General features: G+C 41.8%; 1 protein-coding gene across 1 annotated transcript in view; it reads left to right on the top strand.

The window, feature by feature from the left end:
* Nucleotides 1–26,626, top strand: part of CFAP47 (cilia and flagella associated protein 47) — a 536,960-nt gene that overhangs the window by 343,655 nt on the left and 166,679 nt on the right. Inside the window, exons 52-54 of the mRNA XM_060234105.1 lie at nt 11,932–12,107; nt 18,136–18,243; nt 24,999–25,110. Of these exons, the coding sequence (XP_060090088.1) occupies nt 11,932–12,107; nt 18,136–18,243; nt 24,999–25,110 (396 nt within the window). The remainder of the gene's footprint in view (nt 1–11,931; nt 12,108–18,135; nt 18,244–24,998; nt 25,111–26,626) is intronic.

The raw sequence follows: 26,626 nt of genomic DNA, 5'->3' as shown, positions 1-26,626 counted from the left end.
CATCTATCAACATAAGAATTGACAACCTGCTAATCTTTGACACTTAGCATTAGGAAGTGGTTGGGAAAAGCAAACAAATTAGTTGTTCAACTTTTTGACTACTTGGAGGGGTGGTTTTGTGTTAGCCTGTGGGCATTCATAAACTTCAAATTTGAATATTCATTTTTCAAAGTGGCAAACTTTTTACACTAACGCCTGGGGTGAGGTACCATATAATCATTGTAACTGCTTGGATTCTCTGCAAGGCAAGTAAATGGAGCAAACAATAAGCAGGTGCTGATAGGCTGGCTGGTAGCAATGGGTTTGTCTTGGAAAGCATGGTCTGTCACCATTAAGAAGAAAGCCAGCAAAGAGCAGCTTCTTTTAGCTACTCACCTGACAGTTCCCAGGTTGCCTCACTGAATGAACAGCAAGTGTAGGAAGCTGGCAGATAGCTTTTCACTTTCACTGTTCAGGACTATCCTGCAGGTGAGGCAAAAACATCTTCCAACTTTTCTCTTCGTAATGCATTCAAGGCAAATTGAGGACAATATAAAAATTACAAATAAATGTGTAGAGATTGAAAAACTGGATGGGAGTGACAAAAATAGCTTTCCTGTTTTTCTCTGACAATGGAATGAAGTCAGGTAACTGACAAAAAAAATGACTTGACAGCTTGATTGGCAACCTCAGCTGAAATATTGTAAATTCTGAGCTTCCTGAAGCATTGAGTGTAAAGGGCTTTTTGCTCCAAGCTGCCAACCAATGTGGCCTCTGATCAGCTGATGGGAGGGATGGAGGGGAGAGCACTGCTGCAAAAGTCTCCTCAGCTGTTTGCTGACATCAAGGAGTGACTGAGCAGAATGAAAAGGAAAAAAAAGCAGCAACAAAGAAATACAACCCTTTTCTCCCCCAGGTGCCTCTTTTTCCCTCTAGCTGCTGTCTCCTCTTTCTCCACCTTTGCAAATGCTATGTAAATTATTGTAAAGAAGGCTGACCATGTCTGTAGTAGTCCGATATAGATGTTAAGGAGTGTACACATTGTATGCACAGAGAGGGTAGTGGGATCATTGATTTTGGCTCCATTCCCAGCATCTGCACATTCAGCTGAAGTCCATTCTCAGTTAGCTGTACTCACGTACACATCTATCAATATAGGTTTGCTACAGATACTGTGTGAATGTTTCATACAGTGGTTTATACAGTGGTTTATACTTACTGCAGACTTTTGGCTGGGAAGGGGCCCTAACTTGATGGTAGAACCCTTGCTTTATGTATGGAAGGTCCCAGGTTCAATCCCTTGCCTCTCCAGCCTAAAAAGGTTCAGGTGGTAGGTGGTGTGAAAAACTGCCCCCCTCCCCCCCAAATCTTGGAGAGCCATTGCCAGGCAAAGTAGGCAGTACTGACCTTGATGAACTCATGGTCTGACTCAGTAGAAGACAGCTTCATGTATCTACATGAATGTGAAGGATAAGCCTTCAGGTGCAATCCCACTCTCTTTATACATGTACATTGTACACACTTTTAAACGTCTGCACGAAAGGATTTTGTAATAGCCAGGAATCTGATGGATTCCTCTGGCGTTCTCTGCTGCAGCTGGACCAGTGTGGCTGCTAGTCGTCCTTCACCACCACAATTGGGCTGTAGCAGCTGCTGGAGTCCTCCACCACCGCAGCCAGGCCACAGCAATTCCTGGGTATCCTCCTCTATCGTGTCGAGGCCCAGTGTGGCTGTCAAAGATTAAGAACATAAGAACATAAGAGAAGCCATGTTAGATCAGGCCAATGGCCCATCCAGTCCAACATTCTGTGTCACACAGCGGCCAAATATATATATATATATATATATATATATATATATATATATATATATATATATATATATATATATATATATATATATATATATATATATATATATATATATATATATATGTACACACACACACACTGTGGCTAATAGCCACTGATGGACCTCTGCTCCAGATTTTTATCTAACCCCTTCTTGAAGGTGGCTATGCTTGTGGACGCCACCACCTCCTGTGGCAGTGAATTCCACATGTTAATCACCCTTTGGGTGAAGAAGTACTTCCTTTTATCCGTTTTAACCTGTCTGCTCAGCAATTTCATCGAATGCCCACGAGTTCTTGTATTGTGAGAAAGGGAGAAAAGTACTTCTTTCTCTACTTTCTCCATCCCATGCATTATCTTGTAAACTTCCATCATGTCACCCCTCAGTCGACGTTTCTCCAAGCTAAAGAGCCCTAAGCGTTTCAACCTTTCTTCATAGGGAAGGTGTTCTAGCCCTTTAATCATTTTAGTTGCCCTTTTCTGAACTTTCTCCAATGCTATAATATCCTTTTTGAGGTGCGGCGACCAGAACTGCACACAGTACTCCAAATGAGACCGCACCATCGATTTATACAGAGGCATTATGATACTGGCTGATTTGTTTTCAATTCCCTTCCTAATAATTCCCAGCATGGCGTTGGCCTTTTTTATTGCAAACGCACACTGTCTTGACATTTTCAGTGAATTATCTACCATGACCCCAAGATCTCTCTCTTGGTCTGTCTCTGCCAGTTCACACCCCATCAACTTGTATTTGTAGCTGGGATTCTTGGCCCCAATGTGCATTACTTTGCACTTGGCCACATTGAACTGCATCTGCCACGTTGACGCCCACTCACCCAGCCTCAACAGATCCCTTTGGAGTTCCTCACAATCCTCTCTGGTTCTCACCACCCTGAACAATTTAGTGTCATCCGCAAATTTGGCCACTTCACTGCTCACTCCCAACTCTAAATCATTTATGAACAAGTTAAAGAGGATGGGACCCAGTACCGAGCCCTGCGGCACCCCACTGCTTACCGTCCTCCACTGCGAAGACTGCCCATTTATACTCACTCTCTGCTTCCTATTACTCAGCCAGTTTTTGATCCACAAGAGGACCTGTCCTTTTACTCCATGACTCTCAAGCTTTCTAAGGAGCCTTTGATGAGGAACTTTATCAAAAGCTTTCTGGAAGTCAAGGTAAACAACATCTATCGGGTCTCCTTTGTCCACAATTGCAGTTGGGCCTAGACTCCCAGGTATCCTCAGCTACCACAGGTGGGCTGGTGTGGTTGCCAGCCTTCTGGGCTGTGGTGGCTCCATTCTGAGCAGGTAGAAGAAGAGTTGGTTTTATACCCCACCCTTCACTACCCAAAGGAGTCTTGGGATGGCTTACAATCACTTTCCCTCCCTCTCCCCAGAACAGATACCCTGTGAGGTAGGTGAGGCTGAGAGAGCTCTCAGAGTGCTGTGACTGACCAAAAGTCACCAAGCTGGCTTTATGTGGAAGAATGGGGAATCCAACTCGGTTCTCCAGATTAGAGTCTACCGCTCTTAACCACTACACCAAATTGGTAAGAGCGTAGCCTGTATGTGTGCAGACAATGCAGTTGGGGGGATTTAAACCCCCTATATATTCTGAAATGTTGCTTTCAGATTTTCTGCAAAAATCTGCAAAATTTTCTGCAAAAATCTGTTTAGCCTCCATGTGATCCCACTCCATGGATTTAGCTATCTGCAGGTGGGGGCCACGTTAATTTGTTAAAGCACAAAAATAGAAAGACACATATTTTATACACAATCTGTTAGCTCTTAATGTTCTCCACTTATAGCTGTTCTTGCAGTGTTTCTGCTCTTAATGGTTTGCCGAATTATAGAAAATTTTGTAGTGTGAAGATAGTCTCAGGCACAGGAGACTCACTTGAAGTAAAGGCCTTATTAGAGTAAACTGCAGAGACATCAGTACTGAGGGTGTTTCTTCAAAAAAGAGTGGACAATCTGATAAAGAAAAATTGTTGATGAGAATGATATCAAATGATCTGGTTTTATTCGCAACTCAGAATTCATTGTGAATTTTCCATTGTTTGGATTTGAGAAACCATCATTTGTAAAACAGAATTCCTGCAAAATGAGATGGTATTTTTCAAAGGTATGTTAGAAAACGATTCTCTAAAACACTGCGTTGATTTCTTACTGCCCCCCAACAGTGATGACTTGCTTTTGTCAAAAACACATATTTCTGTTAGATAACACAAAACAAATACATTAATTAATAGTGTACTTTGAAATAAAAATTTCCAGTAATAGTTTTATTTCTGTACGTTTAAGCCATTAATGCACTTAAAAATATAATCAGCGTTTATATAGGCTGCCCAACAGTCAAATTTGCGGCTAGAACAAAAAAGGTGGTTGTTTTAGTATGTAACCTATTAGTATCACTTGACAGCCAAAGAAAATAGTATGTCTGTTTAGGGAAAGTGGCAAAACAAACATAATACCTTCTTTTTATATGCAGTTCTGAAAATGTCTAAAAGAGTATGCAGTTTTTGAAATGTGTTGTTGAAATATGAATAGTCAGTGAGCTTGTGGTGCATGAAAAAGTAAACACAATAACTGGGTGCATTTGAATGTGCTTAATTTTTGAAAAGGAGAAGTGTGGTCTCTATGTTGAATTTTCGTACAGATATATTTCACATACAGAGATGTATTGAACATCTTTGCTTCTACTTCTTGAGGCACATATTGAGACACAGGTGTGGCTGTTCCCATATGCCAAAAAAGATGCTTCTATATACATGAGCTGCAGATCTTCATATTAAGTCTGTATTTGGATATATCTTCTTTGGATTAAAAAATATAATACAAAACTAAACAAACATTTCAGCATTAGCTCCTTTGTTAAATCCAAAGCAGAAGAAGTAAAAGCTTTGGCTTGTGTATTGATAAGGCATAAATGAAAAGGCATTAATTGAGCCACCTAGAGACTACACAGTATAAGATGCAAACCAGAGAAAGCAATTCTTAACCATAGGCAATTCTTGTCCATAGGCAGCCCACGCAAATGAGTAAGTTAGACTACAAAAAGGAACAGGCTGTAGGGCCTCTGGGGATCTTTTATAGGTACCAAATAGATGGCAGGAGAGACCATGTGGTGGCATTGGTACATATAATTATACCAACTAGTTACTAAACATGTTGTCATAGCCAGAAATAATAATTAGAGAGAATAATTGCAAAGAACAAAATCAAAACAATTTGTTATTAATTAGAAGATGTAAGAATCACCAGGGTTTCATGAAACACCCTTTTAAATTTTTTAACAGAAAACTGGCACAAAGTCATAATCATAACTGTCAGTTCATCTTCATTGTTCTGTGTAGTCCCACATTTGGACTGCAAATTTGCAGGCTGGCCACGGAGAAAGAACTTTCTAGCTCTGACTGAAAAGGTACCCCTTTCTCTCAAGATGAGACATAACATTTCCCACTGAAATCAGCATACCAAGGGAAGAGCCACCATTTTCCCTCAATTCCTTCTTTGCAGCTGTCTGGAGAAGACATTTCTGGCTGTCTCCCTCTAGTCCTTGATAGATTAATGTTCTTTGTTCAAAGAATGTGCCCAGTGTGGGGAGGAACAGTGGCTCAGTGGAAGAGCATCTGCTTGGGAAGCAGAAGGTCCCAGGTTCAATCCCCGGCATCTCCAACTAAAAAGGTCCAGGCAAATGGGCATGAAAAACCTCAGCTTGAGACCCTGGAGAGCCGCTGCCAGTCTGATTAGACAATGCTGACTTTGATGGACTAATGGTCTGATGCAGTATAAGGCAGCTTCATATGGTCATATGTTCAAATGACTCTCATCAACTGTCAAGATCCCTTGCCATCATGGATTAATGCTCTGCTTATTTTTACTGTAAATGTTTTGGTCTCCTTTCATCTGGGAACTGGAGGGGAGTAATGGCTGGCCAGCTTGCTCGCAGTAATTATTTTGGAGTAGTTACAGGAGAAGCCTTGGACAGGAGGAATGGTATGCTTCCCTGTTTTCTAAGATGCTCGCACCTGGAAAGAGACTGTGGGAACATACTGGACCATGGGAAGAGCGGTGTGGGCATGCTCTTGCTTTTGTGTTCTTTTGCATACTATAAAGTCTATAGTTCATCTGCTAGGGGCAGATCTGACTCAACCCCCCAGTTGAGTCTATACCTTACCTGAATGTCTTAATAAACACAACCATTTTGAAACCAAATGGACTGTTTATTAAAGAACCAGGGGTAGGACTGACACCAACAAGCATTCACTTTGTCTTTTGTGCATTGTGAAGTCCCACAATGTGGGATCTTGTTGCCACTGCCAATACTTAATGCTGAAGGATTGAACTAATTGAGCATTCTGATTCAAAGTGGCTCTTTGGGGAAAGGCCCTGACTGTCTTTGATAGAATCATAGAGTTGGAAGGGACCTGCACAATCCAGGAAATTCACAAATACCTCTACCCACATATTCCCAGTGACCCCTGCTCCATGTCCAAAAGATGGCAAAAACCTTCAGGAAAAAAACTGCTGACTGACCTCAAATCAGCATTTCCTTGGGCATGTAAGAAAGAGCAATGAGAACTAAGCACTGATGCATCCCTTCCTGCTTTCCTTCTCACAATCTGCCTGATTCACAGAATTAGCATTGCTGTCAGATGGCCATCTAGTCTCCAAGGAAAAAGAGTCCACCATCTCATGAGGAAGCCTGTTCCAGTGAGGAACCACTCTAACTGTCAGGAAGTTCTTCCTAATGTTGAGCTGGAAACTCTTCTGATTTAATTTGAACCTGTTGATTCTGGTCCTATCTGGGGCAACAGAACAGTTCTGCACCATCCGCTATATGACAGGCCTTCTAGTACTTGAAGATGGTGATCATATCACCTCTCAGTTGCTGCCTCTCCAAGCTAAACATACCCATTTCCTTCAACCTTTCTTCATAATACTTGGTCTCCTGAACAGTGTTCCCTCGAAGTTGAGTTAGTGTGAGCTAGCTCACAGTTTTTTAGATTCTGGCTCACACATTTTTGTCTTGGCTCAGGAAAAATGGCCCCAGAGCAAACTAATTATACAGTAGCCAAATCACTCGCTCACAACTTTAGCTCACAAAGAAGAATTTTTTGCTCAAAATACTCCACAATTTAGAGGGAGCATTGCTGCACATTCCCTACCATCTTTCTTCTGGACCCTTTCCAGATTGTCTATATCCTTCTTAAAATGTGATGCCGAAAACTGAACACAATACTCCAGGTGAGGTCTTATCAGAGCAGAGCAAAACAATACCATTACTTCACTTGATCTGGACACTACTTCTGTTGAAACAGCCCATAAGAACATAAGAGAAGCCATGTTGGATCAGGCCAACGGCCCATCCAGTCCAACACTCTGTGTCACACAGTGGCAAAAAATTTTATATATATACACACACTGTGGCTAATAGCCACTGATGGACCTGTGCTCCATATTTTTATCTAAACCCCTCTTGAAGGTGGCTATACTTGTGGCCGCCACCACCTCCTGTGGCAGTGAATTCCACATGTTAATCAGCCTTTGGGTGAAGAAGTACTTCCTTTTATCCATTTTAAAAGAAGTATCGAGGAAACCGGTTGTTCCAAAATAAATACCAAATCATCTGCAAATGCCAAAGTTTTCAACTCTGTGCTGTGTAAATTAAAACTCAAAAAAGTAATAAGACCCCAGGCCCGGATGGGTTACCGATTGAATTTTTCAGAACATTTGAAGATCTATTATTGTTACCCTTCAAGAGAGTGATCGAGGAGGCTTACAATACAGGGGCGATCCCTTTTATCCATTTTAACCTGTCTGCTCAGCAATTTCATCGAATGCCCACGAGTTCTTGTATTGTGAGAAAGGGAGAAAAGTACTTCTTTCTCTACTTTCTCCATCGCATGCATTATCTTGTAAACCTCTATCATGTCACCCCGCAGTCGACGTTTCTCCAAGCTAAAGAGTCCCAAGCGTTTCAACCTTTCTTCATAGGGAAAGTGCTCCAGCCCTTTAATCATTCTAGTTGCCCTTTTCTGGACTTTATCCAATGCTATAATATCCTTTTTGAGGTGCGGTGACCAGAACTGCACACAGTACTCCAAATGAGACCGCACCATCGATTTATACAGGGGCATTATGATACTGGCTGATTTGTTTTCAATTCCCTTCCTAATAATTCCCCGCATGGCGTTGGCTTTTTTTATTGCAAACGCACACTGTCTTGACATTTTCAGTGAGTTATCTACCACGATCCCAAGATCTCTCTCTTGGTCAGTCTCTGCCAGTTCACACCCCATCAACTTGTATTTGTAGCTGGGATTCTTGGCCCCAATGTGCATTACTTTGCACTTGGCCACATTGAACCGCATCTGCCACGTTGACGCCCACTCACCCAGCCTCAACAGATCCCTTTGGAGTTCCTCACAATCCTCTCTGGTTCTCACCACCCTGAACAATTTAGTGTCATCCGCAAACTTGGCCACTTCACTTCCCAACTCTAAATCATTTAAGCCCAAAATTGCATTTGCCTTTTTAGCTACTTTATCACATTGTTGACTCATGTTCAGCATATGGTCCACTAAGACCCCTAGATCCTTTCTGCTCGGACTACTGCCAAGGTAAGTCTTCCCCATCCTATAACTATGCATTGGATTTTTCCTACCTAAATGCAGAACTTTACATGTATTCCTGTTAAACTTTACATTTATCCCTGTTTTGCAAATGCGTGCCTTTGATTGGCTGCAGGGACTCCTCTCCCTCTCCCTTCCTGATCCCAGGGAGGCTATGGGAGAGGTGGGAAAAGCCTTCAAAGGTCAGGAAAGGAAGCAAGCAGCTTTCCTGAGGCTGCAAAACCTCCTTTCCCACCTTTTAAATAACTGATTCGGCGGTATTCAGCTGCTGTATAATGGGGCCAAGCCTGATTTGGTAGTATACGGCGCCGAGTACTGTTGAATCGGGGTATTTGGGAATGTATTCGATTCAGCTGAACGTACAGGAATGCAGTTTCGGCTAGCTAGGTGTCAGGGGGTGTGGCCTGATATGCAAATAAGTCTTGCTAGGCCTTTTCTGCTAAAAAGCTCTATGCAAAACAATGGTGATGTCAGGGGTGTGGCCTAATATGCAAATGAGTTCCTGCTGGGCTTTTGCTACAAAAAAGGCTTTGGACATGCCTGTTAGATATTAGAAAGTCAGATTTCAAGGAACTGAGAGGCATGATGAGGGTCATTCCATGGCCAAAAACCCCCAAAACCCTGGAAGGAGGAGGAGCAAGTGAAGGGTGGGCTCTCCTAAAACAAGAGCTATTGCAAGCTCAAGCTGTCAATATTGCAGTAAGTCAAATGTGGTAGGGAACTCATTATGATGAGAGAAATTTAAACACCAACAAAAGAAGCCCACTACCCAAATAAAGAAAATAGATTCAAATTCTTTATTCTAAAAAATGATAATATTTATTGGTTAGGCAAGGCAAGTTTTTGACACCCAAAAGAATCCATAGCAGTTGCAAAGCAGAGATATAAGTAAACTCTCCTGCTAGGGCATCATGTCCTTAGGAGAAAATACAGATAAAATAACACAGCATGTAAGAGCATTTCTTTCTTGAATAAAATTAAGCATTAGTAGTAACATATATATTGAATATAAACCATAATCTCCCCTTCAACTAAAAGCGAACTTTCCTTGCTTTTTTCCCCTGCAAAACTTCACACTGCATCATTGCTGCAATATAGCCAGGCTTGATAAAGGCTCCTAGTACATTGCTGACCTGAGATAGATTTTTATAAGCTTCATTTGCTAAAACTTCTCTCACAGGATGCTGAAGTTGTTGGTAGAGTAGTGTACATTCTTAATGCTATACACAAATTAGGAAATGCATCCTGTAAATCAGTTATGTAAATAACAGATGATAAAATCTAGGCAGCTCATTTTTATTTTTATTTTTTTTTAAATGAGTTTGATCTCTGAATGTTTCAAGTTCACATTTAAATTTGTCAGTATTTAAGACCTCTGAATATTTTTTTTGCCAGATGTTCTGCAGCCACCATTAAGTCTGTGCTACTCATTTCATTAATTTTCACCACCAAGAAAAGAAAAATCTGTTTTTAGTCTTTTGTTATTTTCATTTCTTATATGCAAATCTGTTAGTATTCTGTCAAAAACCATGTTTGTCTCATGCCTGAATTGTTCTTCTGCTGAAAATGTACAGGACTTGTCACTTGCAAGTTCATCTGCCATCTTCTTTTTCTTGAATCTTCTCCTCTCTGGTAATGCTGCCTCCACAGATATTATAGTGGTGATATCTGTTGCATCTTGAAGCCGGCCTTCAAAGCCAGAATTTTACAGTCACCATAAAGTAGTGATCAAGCCTTCTATCAAGGAAACTGATCTGTTCAGTATGATGTCACTCTTCTGGATTTCTGTATTTGCCCAATTAATCTCTCTCAAAATACTGTTCCATATTACCAGATTCAGAATAAATCTAAAATTCATTATTGAATGTAAAACGCTCCCTGCACCGAATTAAGTTTCAGGAGGAAAATCTCCACCTTTACTTTCTTCAGCTGCTTTACCCAAGTTTTTTTTTTAAAGGGCACTCACAGCCTCTGACTTTGCAGGCTGGTTCCCTTTAAAGTACTTTTCTGTAATTTCCCAGCATATTGTAGATGATACAAAAAACCCCACTTTCTGCACAATTCCAAATAGATGCAGTGCTTCTGGACAGACTGAAGAAACAAGAATGCCTATTAGGTTAAGTGAGTGAGCTAGGCAAAGCGCAAACACAGCCAACTTTTTTTTCTTGAATTCTTGCCTGAACTCCTTTCTAAATTCCAGCCATATTTGTCTGAACAACATGATTAGAAAAGAGGAACACTCTTCAGCGGTACCAATTTTAGGCAAAAGGCAACCTAGATATTCAGGCCTATCACTAGCATAGGGTTGTGGCTCAGTGGAAGAGTTGTTTGCATTGCTGATATTGTTTTCCCATCCAGAGCAAAGGTGTGTGTATGCGTGCACCTGTTTCTCCTTCTTATAAAACAGTATAGAAGCTGATGTGTTAGCTTTAAAGAAAAGAATACAAAAGTTATTAAAGCACCACTGAGAAGTCACTTTAAATTGCTTGGGGGGGGGGGGGCGTGATAACTTCTGAGTGACCTTCTGCCTACTTCTGTAATAAGCAAATACAGAATTACTTAACTCAGAAGCTTTCATTTAGGATAGTTCTGCTTGGATCAAATTCTCTTAGAATATGTAGAATAAATGTCAGTTGTTGTTTTTAGTGTGGTATTGTTATTCTTCCAAAACTCACAGGTATTACTTATGTGAATTTTAAGGCTGTACTATCTCCATTGCCATTATCTGCTCAATATAAATCTGACAAATTCTGGTCACAACACCTCAAAAAAGATATTGGAGCATTGGAAAAAGTGCAGAAAAGGGCAAGTAGAATGATTAAAGGGTTGGAAAACTTTTCCTGTGAAGAAAGGTTAAAGTGCTTCAGACTCTTTAGCTTGGAGAAATGTTGACTAAGAAATGACATGATAGAGGTTTACAAGATTATGCATGGGATAGAGAAGATAGAGAAAAAGTACTCCCCCCCCCCTTTCTCACAATACAAGAACTCATAGACACTCGAAATTGTTGAGCAGTCGGGTTAGAATGAATAAAAGGAAGTACTTCTTCACCCAAAGGGTAATTAACACATGGAATTCACTGCCACAGGAGGTGGTGGCAGCTACAAGCATAGACAGCTTCAAGAGGGGATTGGATAACCGTATGGAGCAGAGATCCATCAGTGGCTATTAGCCACATGGTATTGATGGAACTCTCTGGGGCAGTGATGCTCTGTATTCATGGTGCTTGGGGGGCAACAGTGGGAGGACTTCTAGTGTCCTGCCCCACTGATGAACCTCCTGATGGTACCTGGGTTTTTTGGCCATTGTTTGACACTAAGTGTTGGACTGATCCAATATGGCTTCTCTTATGTTCTTATGTACAAATATGAATGTAAACCACTTGGAGTCTGTTTTGAATAAGCACTATTTTCTTGATGTTTTTGGTTCCAACACATTTTTTTTTAATTTATTTCTAGGATACTACTGTTATTGAAATTCCAATAACTAATCCCACAAATGATATTCTGGTGTTAGATGTTCTAATAGATGTTGCTGAACTTAGTGGTGAAAAAAATCTCATTCTTCAACCAAAAGAAACAGTATGCTATGGAGTAAAGTACTCTCCAGCTTGTACTGGCAGCTCAAAAGGAAGGTAAGTTATAGTTGCTTATAGAAGCAATTTCAGTTGACCTAACAGTGCTTTTCACTAAATTCCAAGCCAGTCATGACAGTGGGAGTTCCAGAAATGGAGCTCCCAGCATTATTTCCTTTAATAATGTTGTTAAGGCCTCTGCAGTTGAGAGAAATTAACTTTAAGTCAGACATAATTTAGATACATTAAAGTAGAAAAAAACATTGTTAGGATCCATATAACGCCTGTAGAACCCGGACTGGGGCTCTGTATAACAATGATGAGAAGAAGTAGAAGAAACAGGTAACAATGACCAGATTTCCCTTGTTCTCACAACACAGAATAAACAAAGAGAGAACATTGGGGTGGGAGTACCCGGATTGGTGACCTGACTGCAAAAGTCTAGGTTCACAACAACAACCATATTTGTCTGAACCAAATTGAACAAACACAAACCACTTTTCAGTATAAATGTAAAAATTTCCAAAAACCCAAACACCGCTAAAGGGATCCACTGAGTTCGAGGGTCATGGCCAGAGTATACCAGAACGTACCAGTGCTGGTCAAAAAGCACCGTCTGAAAAGGGCCATAAATAGACACCAGTAAAAGGTACCTTTTCCCCTTGAAAAAACAAATCAACAATATTAACAACATAAATCTTACTAAACTGTTCATTGTTTCCAACCAGGAAACAATGCAACTTTACTCAGTATATAAGAAATATACAATCTAATATGGAGGGAGCAAAAAGAAGGAACATCCCGGCTGTTCCCTTAACAATGTGACATAATAAGAGGAAAGAAAAACCCCGCTCCCTTAAACCAGAACAAGATGGCATGGGTAGTGCAAATACAACTGTTCAGTAGCAGGAGATGGAAGTAACAGGAGGTGAACTGAACGTCCATGAAGAAGTCAGCGTCGTCTTCTTGGCTTGAAAGAAAACGGTGGGTTGGTTGAACGAGATGAAGTAGCCCCACTTGAGTCAAGAGATGGAGAGTCAATGTTTAGTTGTTTAAGGAGATCACAGCCGGAGGTGAAATCAGAAGCTGTTAGCCGAAGGCCCTGGTGAACAACCAGTATCTGGATAGGAGAAGCCCAGCGGAAGCGTATTTTGTGTTCAAATAGTGAATTTAGAATCGGCTTCATTTCTTTCCTATGCTGCAGGGTTTCTGGTGAAAGATCAGCTAGAACCAGGATCTTTTTGCCCTTGTAGAGTAGACCCTCTTCAGATCGGGCTCTCTGTAAAATCAGGGTTCTGGTCCTGGAGTCTGGAACCGTGGCAAGTCTGTCTCTTGAAAAGTCTTTTGACTTGGGCTGTAATGCCCCCAGACGGTAGGCAGAATCAATGAGAGGGGCGACTCCATCTTGGAGGTGGAGGGCTGAAGCAAGCCATGAGGCAATGAAGATTTTTACCTCCTGGTTCTCTTCCGCCTGTTCTGGCAGGCCTCTAAATTTCAGGTTAGCAGCCCTTAATCTGTTATCCAGGTAAAGCACCTTCTCATGGAGCCATAGGTCTGAGCTTTGCAGGGCTTGTACAGCCTCGTGGGCCACCGTAGCCATTTCCAGTGCTGAGTCTGCAGTTTGAGTGACTGCTGAAAGCGTTTCATTAATTTTTTTAAGTTCTAATTGCAAGGGGGTAATAGCTTTGCTGATCTTCTCCCCTATTGTGACCCCTATTGAGTCCTCCAAGTGTAAAATCGCCGCTTGAAATGTTTGGGTCGTTAATAAAGAGCCCTCTTCCTGAGCGGGGCCGGGGGAAGGGCTGGACGCCATTTCAGAGAGAGGTAAGGGCCCGGGGCTCGTTGGAAGAAAGTTTAGTACCTGCTGCGTCGGAGCGGCTTTCGCGGGAGTTTTCTTGGCTGCCTTGGTGTTCCCTGCAGTTCGTTTGCCCATGCCAGGTGAAGGAAATAGTTGGGAACGGGAGCGGGAGAAGTGGGAAGGGACTGTGAGCCGGGAGCCGCCGCTTCAAGCGTCCGCCATCTTCCGCGTCGCCGCCTCCTCCGGCCCCATTTCCTTTAATAGTAAGTGCTCATGAGCCCGATTTAAATCAGAACAATGGCACAAGAAATGGGGGAAGAGGTTAAGACTACCACCGCCATACTGTATTCCCAACCTGAAACAGCCCAGTGGATATGTTAATAATAATAATAATACTTTTTATTTGTATCCCGCCCTCCCCGCCAGGGCAGGCTCAGGGCGGCTCACAGCATACGAATATAAAATACAATAAAACCATACATAGTAATTACAATTATAAAATCATCATTAAATCATTAACAACTTACATTAAAATTAACATTGTGGTGCTATAACTTAGGTCTTTAATAAAATTCAGTGGCTAAAACATGTCCAGCGAGACTTTCTTGACTTGGTATTAGGTGAAGGCTATTTTGAAGAGGTAGGACTTACAGGCCCTGCGGAATTGGTCTAAACATCGCAGGGCCCGTACCTCCTCCGGGAGTTGATTCCACAGCAGTGTGGCTGCAATGGAGAAGGCCCGATTACTGAAGATGTTTAACAGATTCAAGGACCAAAAAGGAATAGCAAGCTTTATTTATATGGTTACCATTTGTTTGGGGTTTAACTCCAGATGGGAAACATAGTGTAGGAAATAAATATTTCAAAATAGGAGATGGGCAGATGTACCCTTCTTAATTGTGGAATGCTGAGAGTAATTAGCTGAGAACCTGAAAAGTGCCTCAGATGTGCACAAAAAGGTGAAATCTTAAAAAACAAAACAACGCAATGGGAAGTTTTTTAAAAGTGAAAATAATATTTTTTTAAAAGGAGTGCCTGTAGCTTTTTTAAAAACCTGAATATTTCAATGGCTGTTGCTAGGCAACCACAATATTCCAAGCCTAGTTCTGTCTGTAAAAAGCAAGGGGAGGGGCAGAGCCTTTTCTAGCTCAATTTCAGCCTTTGAGGGAGGAATCCTTGAGGCCAGGCCTGACAAGGATTGCCAGCTCCAGGTTGGGAAATTCCTGAAGATTTTGTGGTGGAGGGCAGGGTTTGGGGAGTGGAAAGGCTTTAGCCAGATATAATGTCACACATTCCACCTTCCAAAGAAGTCATTTTATCCAAGGGGGCAGATCTCTGTTGTCTGGAGTTCACTTTTAAATCTGGGGATTTCCAGGTCCCACCCGGGGATTGGTAACTCTAGGCCTGGCAGCACCCTCTGGGTGACTTGGTACCACCTGACTTGGATGCCTTAACTAGCCTGGTTGCTTGCTACTGTTCAACAAACAAGGAGGAAGCCATGCAAACCAGAAACCAAAACCAAAAGCTCATAAACAACTTATGCAAAAATATGTGTATATATATATTTTCACTAAATTTTAAAGTGCTTAAATATAAATATAACACATTTATATTTCTATTTAAGCACTTTAAAATTATGTGAGAATATATGTACACATATTTTTGCAGCAGTTGTCTGTGAGCTTTTGGTTTCTGCTAATGTTCAACAGCAGCCACCCTCTGAAAGCCAGTGTAGCGTAGCAGTTAGAGTTTCAGAGTAGGGTCTGCAAGAACTAGGTTCAGATCCCCATTTTGCTGTGACAGCTGACTGGTTGATTTTGGACCAGTCACATACTTTCAGCCTAACCTACCTCACAGGGTTGATGTAGAGATAACAAGGAGAGGAGAATTATGTAAGCTGCTTTGGTCTCCACTGTGGAGAAAGACTAGTTTTCCTAGGTAGAGGCTCCGGGCAGAGGGAGGAGAAGGAAAGCTGAAGATAGGGGGACAGATAGAGGTAGGTTGGCTGCAGGGTGAGACGGAGACAGGATTGCCAACTCCAAATTTGGAAATTCCTGGAGATTTGAAGGGTAACACTCGGGAAGTTTTCAGTTTGAGGATGGGAGGGGCCTCAGATAGGTATAGTACCATAGATTCCACCTTCCAAAACAACCATTTTCTTCATGGTAACCAGCACTGCCAACCTGCAGGTGAGAGCTGGAGATCATCCAGAATTACAGCTCCTCTCCAGTTGTCAGAGAATCATTCCACTGGAGAAAATGGCTATTTTGGAGGGTGAAGTCTAGGGCATTATACCCTGCTGAGGTTGCTTCCCTCCCCAAACCTCACTATCCCAAGTCTCTACTCCCAAATCTCCAGGAATTTGGAGCTGACAACCCTAAGGGGGAATTGATCTCTGTATTTGGAAGATCCACTGTGAGAGCTGCTGCCACCACCATGGCTTCTGTGAGGGATGGGGAGAATAAACAGTTAATATAAACAACTGCAAAAATGAAATAGTTAAATATGTACATTAAAACCAATACTTTATAAACAACTCAGTCCCAGGAGAACAAACCAGGAAAAACCTTCAAATACAATAACAAAATCAGTAGCAGAGATCATATAGGTGGGCAAAATAACTTTCAAGACTGAGATGAACAAAAATCTGCAAAATGTTTTTTGGGGAAAAGACAAGAAACAGAATTCTTGCATCTGAACCCCATTTGTTTGTAATTGTATCCTTTTCCTATACTTGGATTTGAAACTGCCTCCTACATCACTTGCTAGCAGGTCAGCGTCTCTCAGTTAGATCTTCCTTGTGGAAGTACATTAACATCTCACAACAAGCACAGAAATTGGAGTGGTTTGGAACTTATAAAATTTTTGATCAATTTTTCAATCCTCCATAAGGAAGGTCTAACTGAAATGCGCCGACCATATAGCAATCGATGTAGAAGGCAATTTCGGAGTGCTCATATAAGATTCTGGATTCTACACCGATTATATATTTAAGAAGAAATTCAACACAAGCACTTTATTGGACTGGATAATTTTATTATATCAACAAACAGGAATTGATTACATATCATTGGCTTGAACTTTTGTATGATCTTTTTATGGATTTTGAACATTTCTAATTATATTTACAAATTATATTGGAAAATAATTTTTGTCAGTAATCTGACCACTGTCTACTTTTGTGTAATTGGTTACCACTTGGAAGCTGGCAACCCTAAAATAGCAATCACGCCAGGGCCTCAGGAACAGTAACAAAGACAGCTTGTACTTATATTAAACCGTCCTGGGTTCCTCAGAGATTGTTACCTTAGAACAAGCAGGACCAAAAGGGTTGAGTCCAGAGACTTGATGCTGATAACCCCCCAAAAGGGTTTCTGCTTATCATTATGAACATAAGTCATGAGTGGATGTAGAAGGCAAAGAAACCATTTCCTTAGGCTGATAATGAAATCTGAGACTCTCTGGACTGAAGAATCCCCTGTCACGTAAGGTTCTCGGACCAGGTTACACCAGTAACTGTTTACTGTCTATCAAACATATAATTCAGTTTTTCCTTCTATTAAAATAGCAAATAAAATAGTTAGTGCTATGTCTTTCCATTGTTTCTAAGCTGCAATTACTGTTATCAAGGTATGCTGTAAGCCTAAAAAGGCTTTATTATTTACCTTTTATTGAACAGCAGGCTCTAGTGGTGCATTGTAAAGTGTTTTTGAAACTATAGAGAGATGATAAATCAGTTGTTACAGCTTTTCAAATTATAAGCATTGAAATTTCTACCGGGTTTTTGTAAATCTTTTGTATTCTAACTGCAGCATTTAAAAATTTCTACCAAAACAAAAAAGGGACTGTGCTAATTATCTAAGTATATTCAGATGAAAACTTGTAGAAGAGGTATCAGTAAGTATTTGGATCTACACAATATGAAACTCCTTTTGCAGAACCCAGATATTACGTATTGTAATACTATGTACTTAAAATTACAGACATTTTCAAGTGAAGTAATAAATCACTAAATTGAGTTTGGTTCTTTATTTTTATGAATATGGCTTCTGTGAATGTCACTCTGAAGTTAATTTAAATCTTGTACAGGTATTATCAGAGCAGTGCAACCTGTAAAACTCCACTTGTAACTGGATATAAGGAAATCAGTAGTGCTGATTGTGCAATGAAATTTGTTGATCTCCATTATTGTCTTGCTTTTTTGGCCTTCACACTACTGCACAATATCCATTGTTACTGCAAAATATACGAAGTTCTCTTAGCTGAATATTGTTTATATTTTCATTTTAGTGTTATATTTGTGTCAGAGAAGACAGGAGAGTTTTGGTATGCACTGAGACTAACTGCTAAGAAACCTCTGCCAAGAACACTGCCTGAAGTAGAGTGTGAACTTGGAAAGTAAGTATTGTTGAAATTTTTGCTGTAATTTCTCCCAGATATTCTCATACAATCTATGATCACCTGTCTCTCTCCATTATATTATAGCAGGGGTGGCCAACTATAGCTTTCCAGATGTTTTTTGCCTACAACTCCATCAGCCCCAGCCATTGGCCATGCTGGCTGGGGCTGATGGGAATTGTAGGCAAAAAACATCTGGAGAGCTATAGTTGGCCACCCCTGTATTATAGGATGTAGTGGGTTCTCACAAACAGCTAGCTTTTACATTTTTTAAAGTTGACACTGTTTTTGCTGTTTCATCCTATTCTTGGGAGCCTCTGGGACTTCCTGAAATCTGGCTTACACTGATTGCCATGTAGTCGAATTTAAATCTTCAATACCTGCTGGTTTCCATTTTAAGTAAGCTACAATTGGCAAACTTGGATCTCTTCCAAAGTGCACTAAAATATGTCCCCCTTCCTTCCCTTTGTACTTAAAAGCTATCTTGATGTAGAGGTCTGGGGAATTCAATTGCTTAGCATTCACTGTGTTGCAATGTTTTGGTTAATACAAAAGTTGTAGTCTACATTCCCTAGGGTTGCCAGCCTCCAGATGGGGCTTGGGGATCTCCTGGAATGTCAAATGATTTCCAGATGACAGAGATCAGTTTGTCTGGAGAAAATGGAGGGCATACTCTGCAATTGCATTGTAGATTGGTTAGTCCTGTCACCTAACTCTGAGCAGGCAGTAGGGTTGACTTTGCAGTTATGTCTGTTTAAAACAGTACACTGACCAGGACTGATCCCTTAATAACCAGACTCTTGGCATTGATGTGAGGAATAGAAGTTTCAGATGGCAAAGGTAGCAGTTTGTTACTGTGGCAGACTTCCTGATGCTCAATCTCTATTCCTTTTTAGCAGTTCTAGTTGGCATGTCATTAAACACTTCACTGACATGAATGAAAGTTCATAGAATCATTTATTTATTTATTTATTTATTTATTTATTTATTTATTTATTTATTTATTTATTTATTTATTTCCCGCCCTTCCCAACAAGTGGCTCAGGGTGGCTCACAGCACAAGATTTCACATAGTAACATTTAAGCACAAAACAGTTAAAATTAATTAATACATTTAAAATTATAAAATATTTAAAATTGTAAGACATTTAAACCATTTAAAACATTAGGGACAGCGACCTCTAATATAACTACACCTGGTTTCCTGTACCAGCTAGTCATAGGCCAGCCGGAAGAGGGTTGTCTTACAGGCCCTGTGGAACTGGGCAAGGTCCCGCAGGGCCCTCACCTCCTCCGGCAGCTGGTTCCACCAGGAGGGGGCCGCAACAGAAAAGGCCCGGTCCCTGGTAGATTTTAATCGGGCTACTTTTGGCCTGGGGATAACTAGGAGATTTCGAGTTCCCGATCTCAGTACTCTCTGGGGCACATGTGGGGAGAGACGGTCCTTCAGGTAGGCAGGTCCTAGGCCATATAGGGCTTTAAAGGTAATAACCAGCACCTTGTACCGGACTCGGTAAGCTATTGGCAGCCAGTGCAGATCCCAGAGCCCTGGCCGGATGTGCTCCCTTCTTGGGAGTCCTAACAACAGCCGGGCCGCGGCATTCTGCACTAGCTGTAGCTTTCGGGTTCGGCACAAAGGCAGCCCCATGTAGAGAGCATTGCAGTAGTCCAACCTCGAGGTGACCGTGGCGTGGATCACTGTTGCTAGATTGTCGCGCTCCAGGAAGGGGGCCAACTGCCTTGCCCGCCTAAGATGAAAAAAAGCGGACTTGGCAGTGGCCGCTATCTGAGCCTCCATCGTTAAGGAGGGCTCCAATAGTACCCCCAGGCTTTTGACCCTGTCCGCCGCCATCAGCGGCGCACCCTCAAAAGCTGGAAGGGGATTTCCCTCCCCGGACCCCGACGACCCAAGCAAAGGACCTCTGTCTTCACTGGATTTAGAGTTGGATTTAGAGAATCATAGAGTTGGAAGGGACCTCCAAGGTCATCTAGTCCAACCCCCTGCACAATGCAGGAAACTCACAAAAACCTCCCCCTAAATTCACAGGATCTTCATTGCTCTCAGATGGCCATCTAACCTCTGTTTAAAAACCTTCCAAGGAAGGAGAGCCCACCACCTCCTGAGGAAACCTGTTCCACTGAGGAACTGCTCTAACGGTCAGGAAGTTCTTTCTAATGATTTAATTCCAACCCATTGGTTCTGGTCCTACCTTCTGGGGCTACAGAAAACAATTCTACACCATCCTCTATATGACAGCCCTTCAAGTACTTGAAGATGGTGATCATATCACCTCTCAGCCATCTCCAGGCTAAACATGCCCAGCTCCTTCAACCTTTCTTCATAGGACTTGGTCTCCAGACCCCTCACCATCTTTGTCACCCTCCTCTGAACCCGTTCCAGCTTGTCTATATCCTTAAAATGTGGTGCCCAAAACTGAACTCAATACTCCAGGTGAGGTCCTACCAAAGCAGAGTAAAGTGATACCATTACTTCATGTGATCTGGACACTATACTTCTGTTGATACAGCCCAAAATGGCATTTGCCTCTTTAGCCACCACATCAGACTGTTGACTCATGTTCAGCATATGATCCACTAAGACACTTAGATCCTTTTCGCACATACTACTGCTAAGACAAGTCTCCCCCATCCTATATCCTGTTTCTGTCATCTTCTGTGTTTGCAACCCCTCCCAATATAGTATCATCTGCAAATTTAATAAGCATTCCCTCTATTCCTTCATCCAAATCATTTATAAAAATGTTGAACAAAACAGGTCCCAGGACAGATCCTTGAGGCACTCCACTTGTCACTCCTCTCCAAGAGGATGAGGAACCATTCACAAGGACTCTGGGTGCGATCTGTCAACCAGTTATAGATCCACCTAATAGTAACAGGATCCAAACCACATTTTACCAACTTGTCAACGATAGTATGTGGAACCTTATCAAAAGCCTTACTGAAATTAAGATAAACGATGTCTACAGCATTCCCCCAATCCAGCAAGGTAATCACTTTCTCAAAAAAAGAGATCAGGTTAGTATGACATGACTTGTTCTTGAGAAACCCATGCTGGCTCTTAGTAATCACAGCCATCCTTTCTAAATGTTCCAGGACTGCGTGACTATTTGTTCTAAAACTTTTCCAGGTATAGAAGGGCCCAGATTTGTGGCTCGCCATGCTCCTGGCCTGCCTCGCCCTCCTCTTCTCTGGTTTTGCCTGCACTGCTCTTGGCTGCTCCTCCGAGATGGGCTCAGCCTGGGCCCATCTCGGAGGAGCAGCTGCGGTGGGCGGGGAGGGGGCGGCAGTGGCATGGCACAGCGGCCTCGCCGGCTCCAGGATTGGGCGGCTCGCCATGCTCCCCGGCGCCATTTCCCCCCCTCCCCCCGCTTTCGGTTTTTTGGGGAGCGGGGGAAGAGGGTGGAAATACTGGGGTCCCCCGCCAGGGCGGGAGGGTTGGGAAGCCTACAAATACCCCTTTTCCTACTGCCATAAGGTGCAAACCATCTTCCGATAGAAGACCACCATCTCAAAAGCATAAGCTATGGTCCAGAAATCTGAATCTTTCCTGATGACACCATCGATGTAGCCAGTCCTTTATTTGAAGTATTCTTCTTTCTCGTCCTAAGCCATGGCCTTCAACAGGAAGAACTGACGAGAATATAACCTGTGCTTCCAGCTCCTTCACCTTCTGACCTAGAGCCACATAGTCTTTTCTAATAAGTTCAGGGCTATGATGGGCAGTATCATTCGTTCCCACGTGGATCAGCAAGAAAGGATAGTAATCTGTGGGCTTGATAAGTCTTCCAATCCTTTCTATCACATCCTGGATGCGTGCACCCGGCAGACAGCAGACCTCTTGGGATGACAAGTCCGGTCGGCACACTTTGGGCTCCACCCTTCTGAGCAAGGAGTCTATAATCACCACCACTTTCCTCTCCCTATACTGGGGAGCAGAATCTCCAGGCTTCTTATCCACAGGATCCTGAGAAACTTTCTTCAAGCTTCACAGAGGCTGGGGAAGTAGCCCTTGTTCCAGTGGTTCAGACTAAATTACTGTGGGGAGATCCTGGAACCTATTGCTGAGCAGCAGAGGCTCAGAACAGCTCATGATTTTCTATCTCCTTCAGGTTATTTTTTTCCACGAACCCTCTTCCTGTGTTGCCCATCATCTGGGTTTTACAAAAAATTATTGATATAAAAGAAATCAGTTGAAGGAATATAGATTGGGGAATTGTGTGTCTTGTACTTTTAATCATTCCTCCACAAGGACAAAGAATCACTAGTGCTTTGTTAATGCTGTCATTATCTTCAACCCTGAGAGAAGTCCTGTTTGTATGATGACTATTGTGACTTCTTACATTTTATGAGCTTTTCAGTTAGTTATAAGATTGAAAAGCAGAAATGACGTAACATGTTGTTAGAAAAAGCCCAGCAGAACCTCATTAGCATATTAGGCCGCACCCCCAACACCAAGCAGAGACTGACCAAGAGAGAGATCTTGGGGTCATAGAAGATGACTCACTGAAAATGTCAAGACAGTGTGCGTTTGCAATAAAAAAGGCCAACGCCATGCTGGGAATTATTAGGAAGGGAATTGAAAACAAATCAGCCAGTATCATAATGCCCCTGTATAAATCGATGGTGCGGTCTCATTTGGAGTACTGTGTGCAGTTCTGGTCACCGCACCTCAAAAAGGATATTATAGCATTGGAGAAAGTCCAGAAAAGGGCAACTAGAATGATTAAAGGGCTGGAACACTTTCCCTATGAAGAAAGGTTGAAAAGTTTGGGGCTCTTTAGCTTGGAGAAATGTCGACTGCAGGGTAACATGATAGAAGTTCACAAGATAATGCATGGGATGGAGAAAGTAGAGAAAGAAGTACTTTTCTCCCTTTCTCACAATACAAGAACTTGTGGGCATTCGATGAAATTGCTGAGCAGACAGGTTAAAACAGATAAAAGGAAGTACTTCTTCACCTAAAGGGTGATTAACATGTGGAATTCACTGCCACAGGAGGTGGTGGCGGCCACAAGCATGGCCACCTTCAAGAGGGGGTTAGATAAAAATATGGAGCAGAGGTCCATCAGTGGCTATTAGCCACAGTGTGTGTGTGTGTGTGTGTATATATAATTTTTTTTTGGCCACTGTGTGACACAGAGTGTTGGACTGGATGGGCCATTGGCCTGATCTAACATGGCTTCTCTTATGTTCTTATGTTAACTGCGTTCCTTTTTGTTCCTGCTCAAAAAAAAGCCCTGGTGGTACAATGAAGAGAATAGGAGCTAATTGTTTCTTCCTGCTCTCCTTGTCTGGGGATACTGTATTTCAGAAAAGAGTCCTGGCTGTGAGGATGCTCTGAGATCCAGTAGGAAGCATTTCCACAGAGACAATGTTCCTTAATTAACCTTCCCCCTCCCCAATCTGTATTACATTTACTTTTAGTGCCCTTGTGATAGCATCAGCACATGATTTATAGTGACTTTTCTCATTAATTAAAATTACTATGCAAATTATAGCCTAACAAAACAAAACCAACATTCTGAAAACTGGAATCTTTTTATCAGAGAACATTTTTCCTGAATATTTCCTTTTGTCCTCACATTTTCAAAAATAGTAGCAAATTAAGAAACAAGTACAGATTGCTGATGCTTATAAAATATTCCTTCAGTTTTATCATTCATTGGGCTTTTTAAAAAGATATAATTTATATTTAAACCCAAAGATTAATAATGATGGTTTAACCATAAATTCAAAGGTTGTTCAAAATGAAATGGGACAAAAATGAGTGAGTGAGTAGGGGTTGGAGAGCCTGTTTTCAAATGGGATGCATACAAGGTCATACATACATACATGGTTTGAGTGCTCAAGGTTGCAAGATGATTAAGAGGAATTACAGTTTTATGGAAGTAAATCAAATGCTTTTGGAGGAGTTACTTAATTACATGTTGCTCTTGGCAGTTACTTGTGTTAAAGGGGAATACAAGTATCATCATTTATGGTTTGGTTGTCATTAATTTTTGTCCAATTTTACTGAGGGCGAACTTTGCAGCATTTATGGGCTATAGCTGTATATGGGGAAATATATGTGCATAATCCTTTCCCTGCTATCAAATATTTCTGTTTAACAGCTCTGTAACTGATGCATAGCTGAAATGATCTATACCATGTTTAGTCTTGGAAAGAGAGCTAAATTGATCATAAATATCCCAGGCTTCAGTTCAGGAATAACAAAGCTATAGCCATTGATTATTAATTATAGTATTTTTATATTGTGGTATGAATTTTAATCATTGCCTGTGCCAGGGCTTTTTTTGAGCAGGAACTTACAGGAACACAGTTCTGGCTGGCTTGGTGGCAGTTCCGGCTGACTCGGTGTCAGGGGGTATGGCCTAATATGCAAATGAGTTCCTGCTGGTTTTTTCCTACCAAAAAAAGCCCTGCCTATTACTAGTATTTAAACACTGATATGTTTGATACAGACAGAGCTTGAGAGCAGCTCTGTGCTAAGAGTGTATGCAGTGTTTAGTCCCTGATGACTCAGATTAAAAGATTTCAGACAGCAACTATGGAAAAGACATGGTAACAATCTGAGAATTACTGCTAATGAAGGTCTAAGGTCTCAAAAGATCATAGTGAAAACGTATCCTTAAATTCTCTTAATTTTTAAATAAGGAAAAGTGAGTTGAATATTAATACCAAAATCAATGTAGTGCTTTTTATTAATTTAGTCTGATTTTTTTGCCTTGTTACAGGTGGGTCCGTCAATACATTCCTTTGGTCAATCCTACCTATGAAAGTCTGGAACTGAAAGTTGTGAACAATAATTCAGCCCATTATTCTTTGGACATAGACTCCCCAAATTTTGTAAGTTCTATGGTAGAATACATCTCAAGTACTGCTTTTCTAATAAAAGTCATAAACAGCGAACCATCACACACTAAAAGAGAAGGCACAGTGGAATAATTTTATATTCATATGAGACAGTGACCTGTAGTAATTTTAATACTGCTGGAATTCTAGATGTTAGAGAAAATTGCAGTTTATTACATATTGATGTGGTGTGATGTTACACAAAAAGTTGTAAGTGCCATGGATAATGTTGGTCTCAATGGGGTCAGGTATTAAAGGCAAGAAAATAGTATAATCTGTACACTTAAGTAGAGATTATAACAGAGAGCAGAGTGATTCCTGAAGCTGTAGAAACAGTTAAGGGCAGTCAAGACAGAATTTGGTAACCTGATGTCGGTAAAGTATGCATTAGGCTGTTGTTTTGAATAGTCATGGCAGAAGCCTGAGAACAGCATAGAAATGAGAAAAGAGAGAAGGAATCTTAGTAGAGCATTACTCTGGAAAGAAAGCATGCAGTTTGAAAACTTTTGAATCTGAAAGGGCAGTATCGTGTAGCTTTCGGGTAATGCTGTATTGCAGTGAATAGAGAAGAAATGATAAACTTCAGAAACACTGTTAATGAGGAATTTTCCTTCACAGATAGTTATCACTCAGCCACATTTTAGGACAGGGGTGCAACCTTTTGGCTTCCCTGGGCCACATTGGAAGAAGAAAAATTGTCTTGGGTCGCACATAAAATACATAAACACTAATGATAGCTGATAATGAGCTTTAAAAGGTGCATGCATAATTTTCGTGATACCTGCCACCACATATAAGAGAAGGGGAAGGGATCAGTAAAAAAATCATTCCATCCCTCCCAGAAACACAGGGCCATAATATCCTTTCTGTTTCCAAGTCCTGCTGCAGAAGGCCCAGAGCTGAAACAGGAACCAGGCCACGCAGTGCACTAAGCCAGGAGTAGGACTGGGAAAGGTCTAGCCTGGGGTAGGCAGCAGCCAGCAGCAGACCATCAGGCTAACTCAGTCACCCACACCAACAATAAAAGAAAAAAAAAGCAAGCATAACATTAGAAAATGTGCCAATATGGTGTCTGCCAGAAGCAAACAAGAACCAGGCCAGACTGCAGCAAGCCCCACCACAAGCCCAGACAACTATAGTGACCTCCTCAACAACTTCCGTAAGACCAACCAGTGACCCCCTCCAAGCTCAGGGGGAGGGGGAACCACCTGTTCTGTGTGTCTCTTTTCCAGTCCCAGCTACAGAGAAGGGTAAGGGGATTCTGGAACTCCCACAGTGAAGAGATGGAGGGGGAATGCAACAGAATCCACCCAAGGCAGTGGAACATCTCCACTTTGGGGACAAGAAGTCCAGCTGCACCGCACACACCCCACCTCCAACCTTCACAGAGAGGAGCCAGCAGCCCTCCCGACAGGGAAAACTCTCACCCCACCCTACAAGCCTGCCTAGGAGCTTGGGAGGCTAGCTCTGCTATTCCCCAACTTTCCCAGAGAGTGGCCCACAGCCACCC

Source organism: Heteronotia binoei, chromosome 3 (assembly GCF_032191835.1).
Source record: "Heteronotia binoei isolate CCM8104 ecotype False Entrance Well chromosome 3, APGP_CSIRO_Hbin_v1, whole genome shotgun sequence".
Lineage (NCBI taxonomy): Eukaryota > Metazoa > Chordata > Lepidosauria > Squamata > Gekkonidae > Heteronotia > Heteronotia binoei.
The sequence above is the reverse complement of the archived record's forward strand: the minus strand, read 5'-3'. Positions and strand labels throughout refer to the sequence as shown.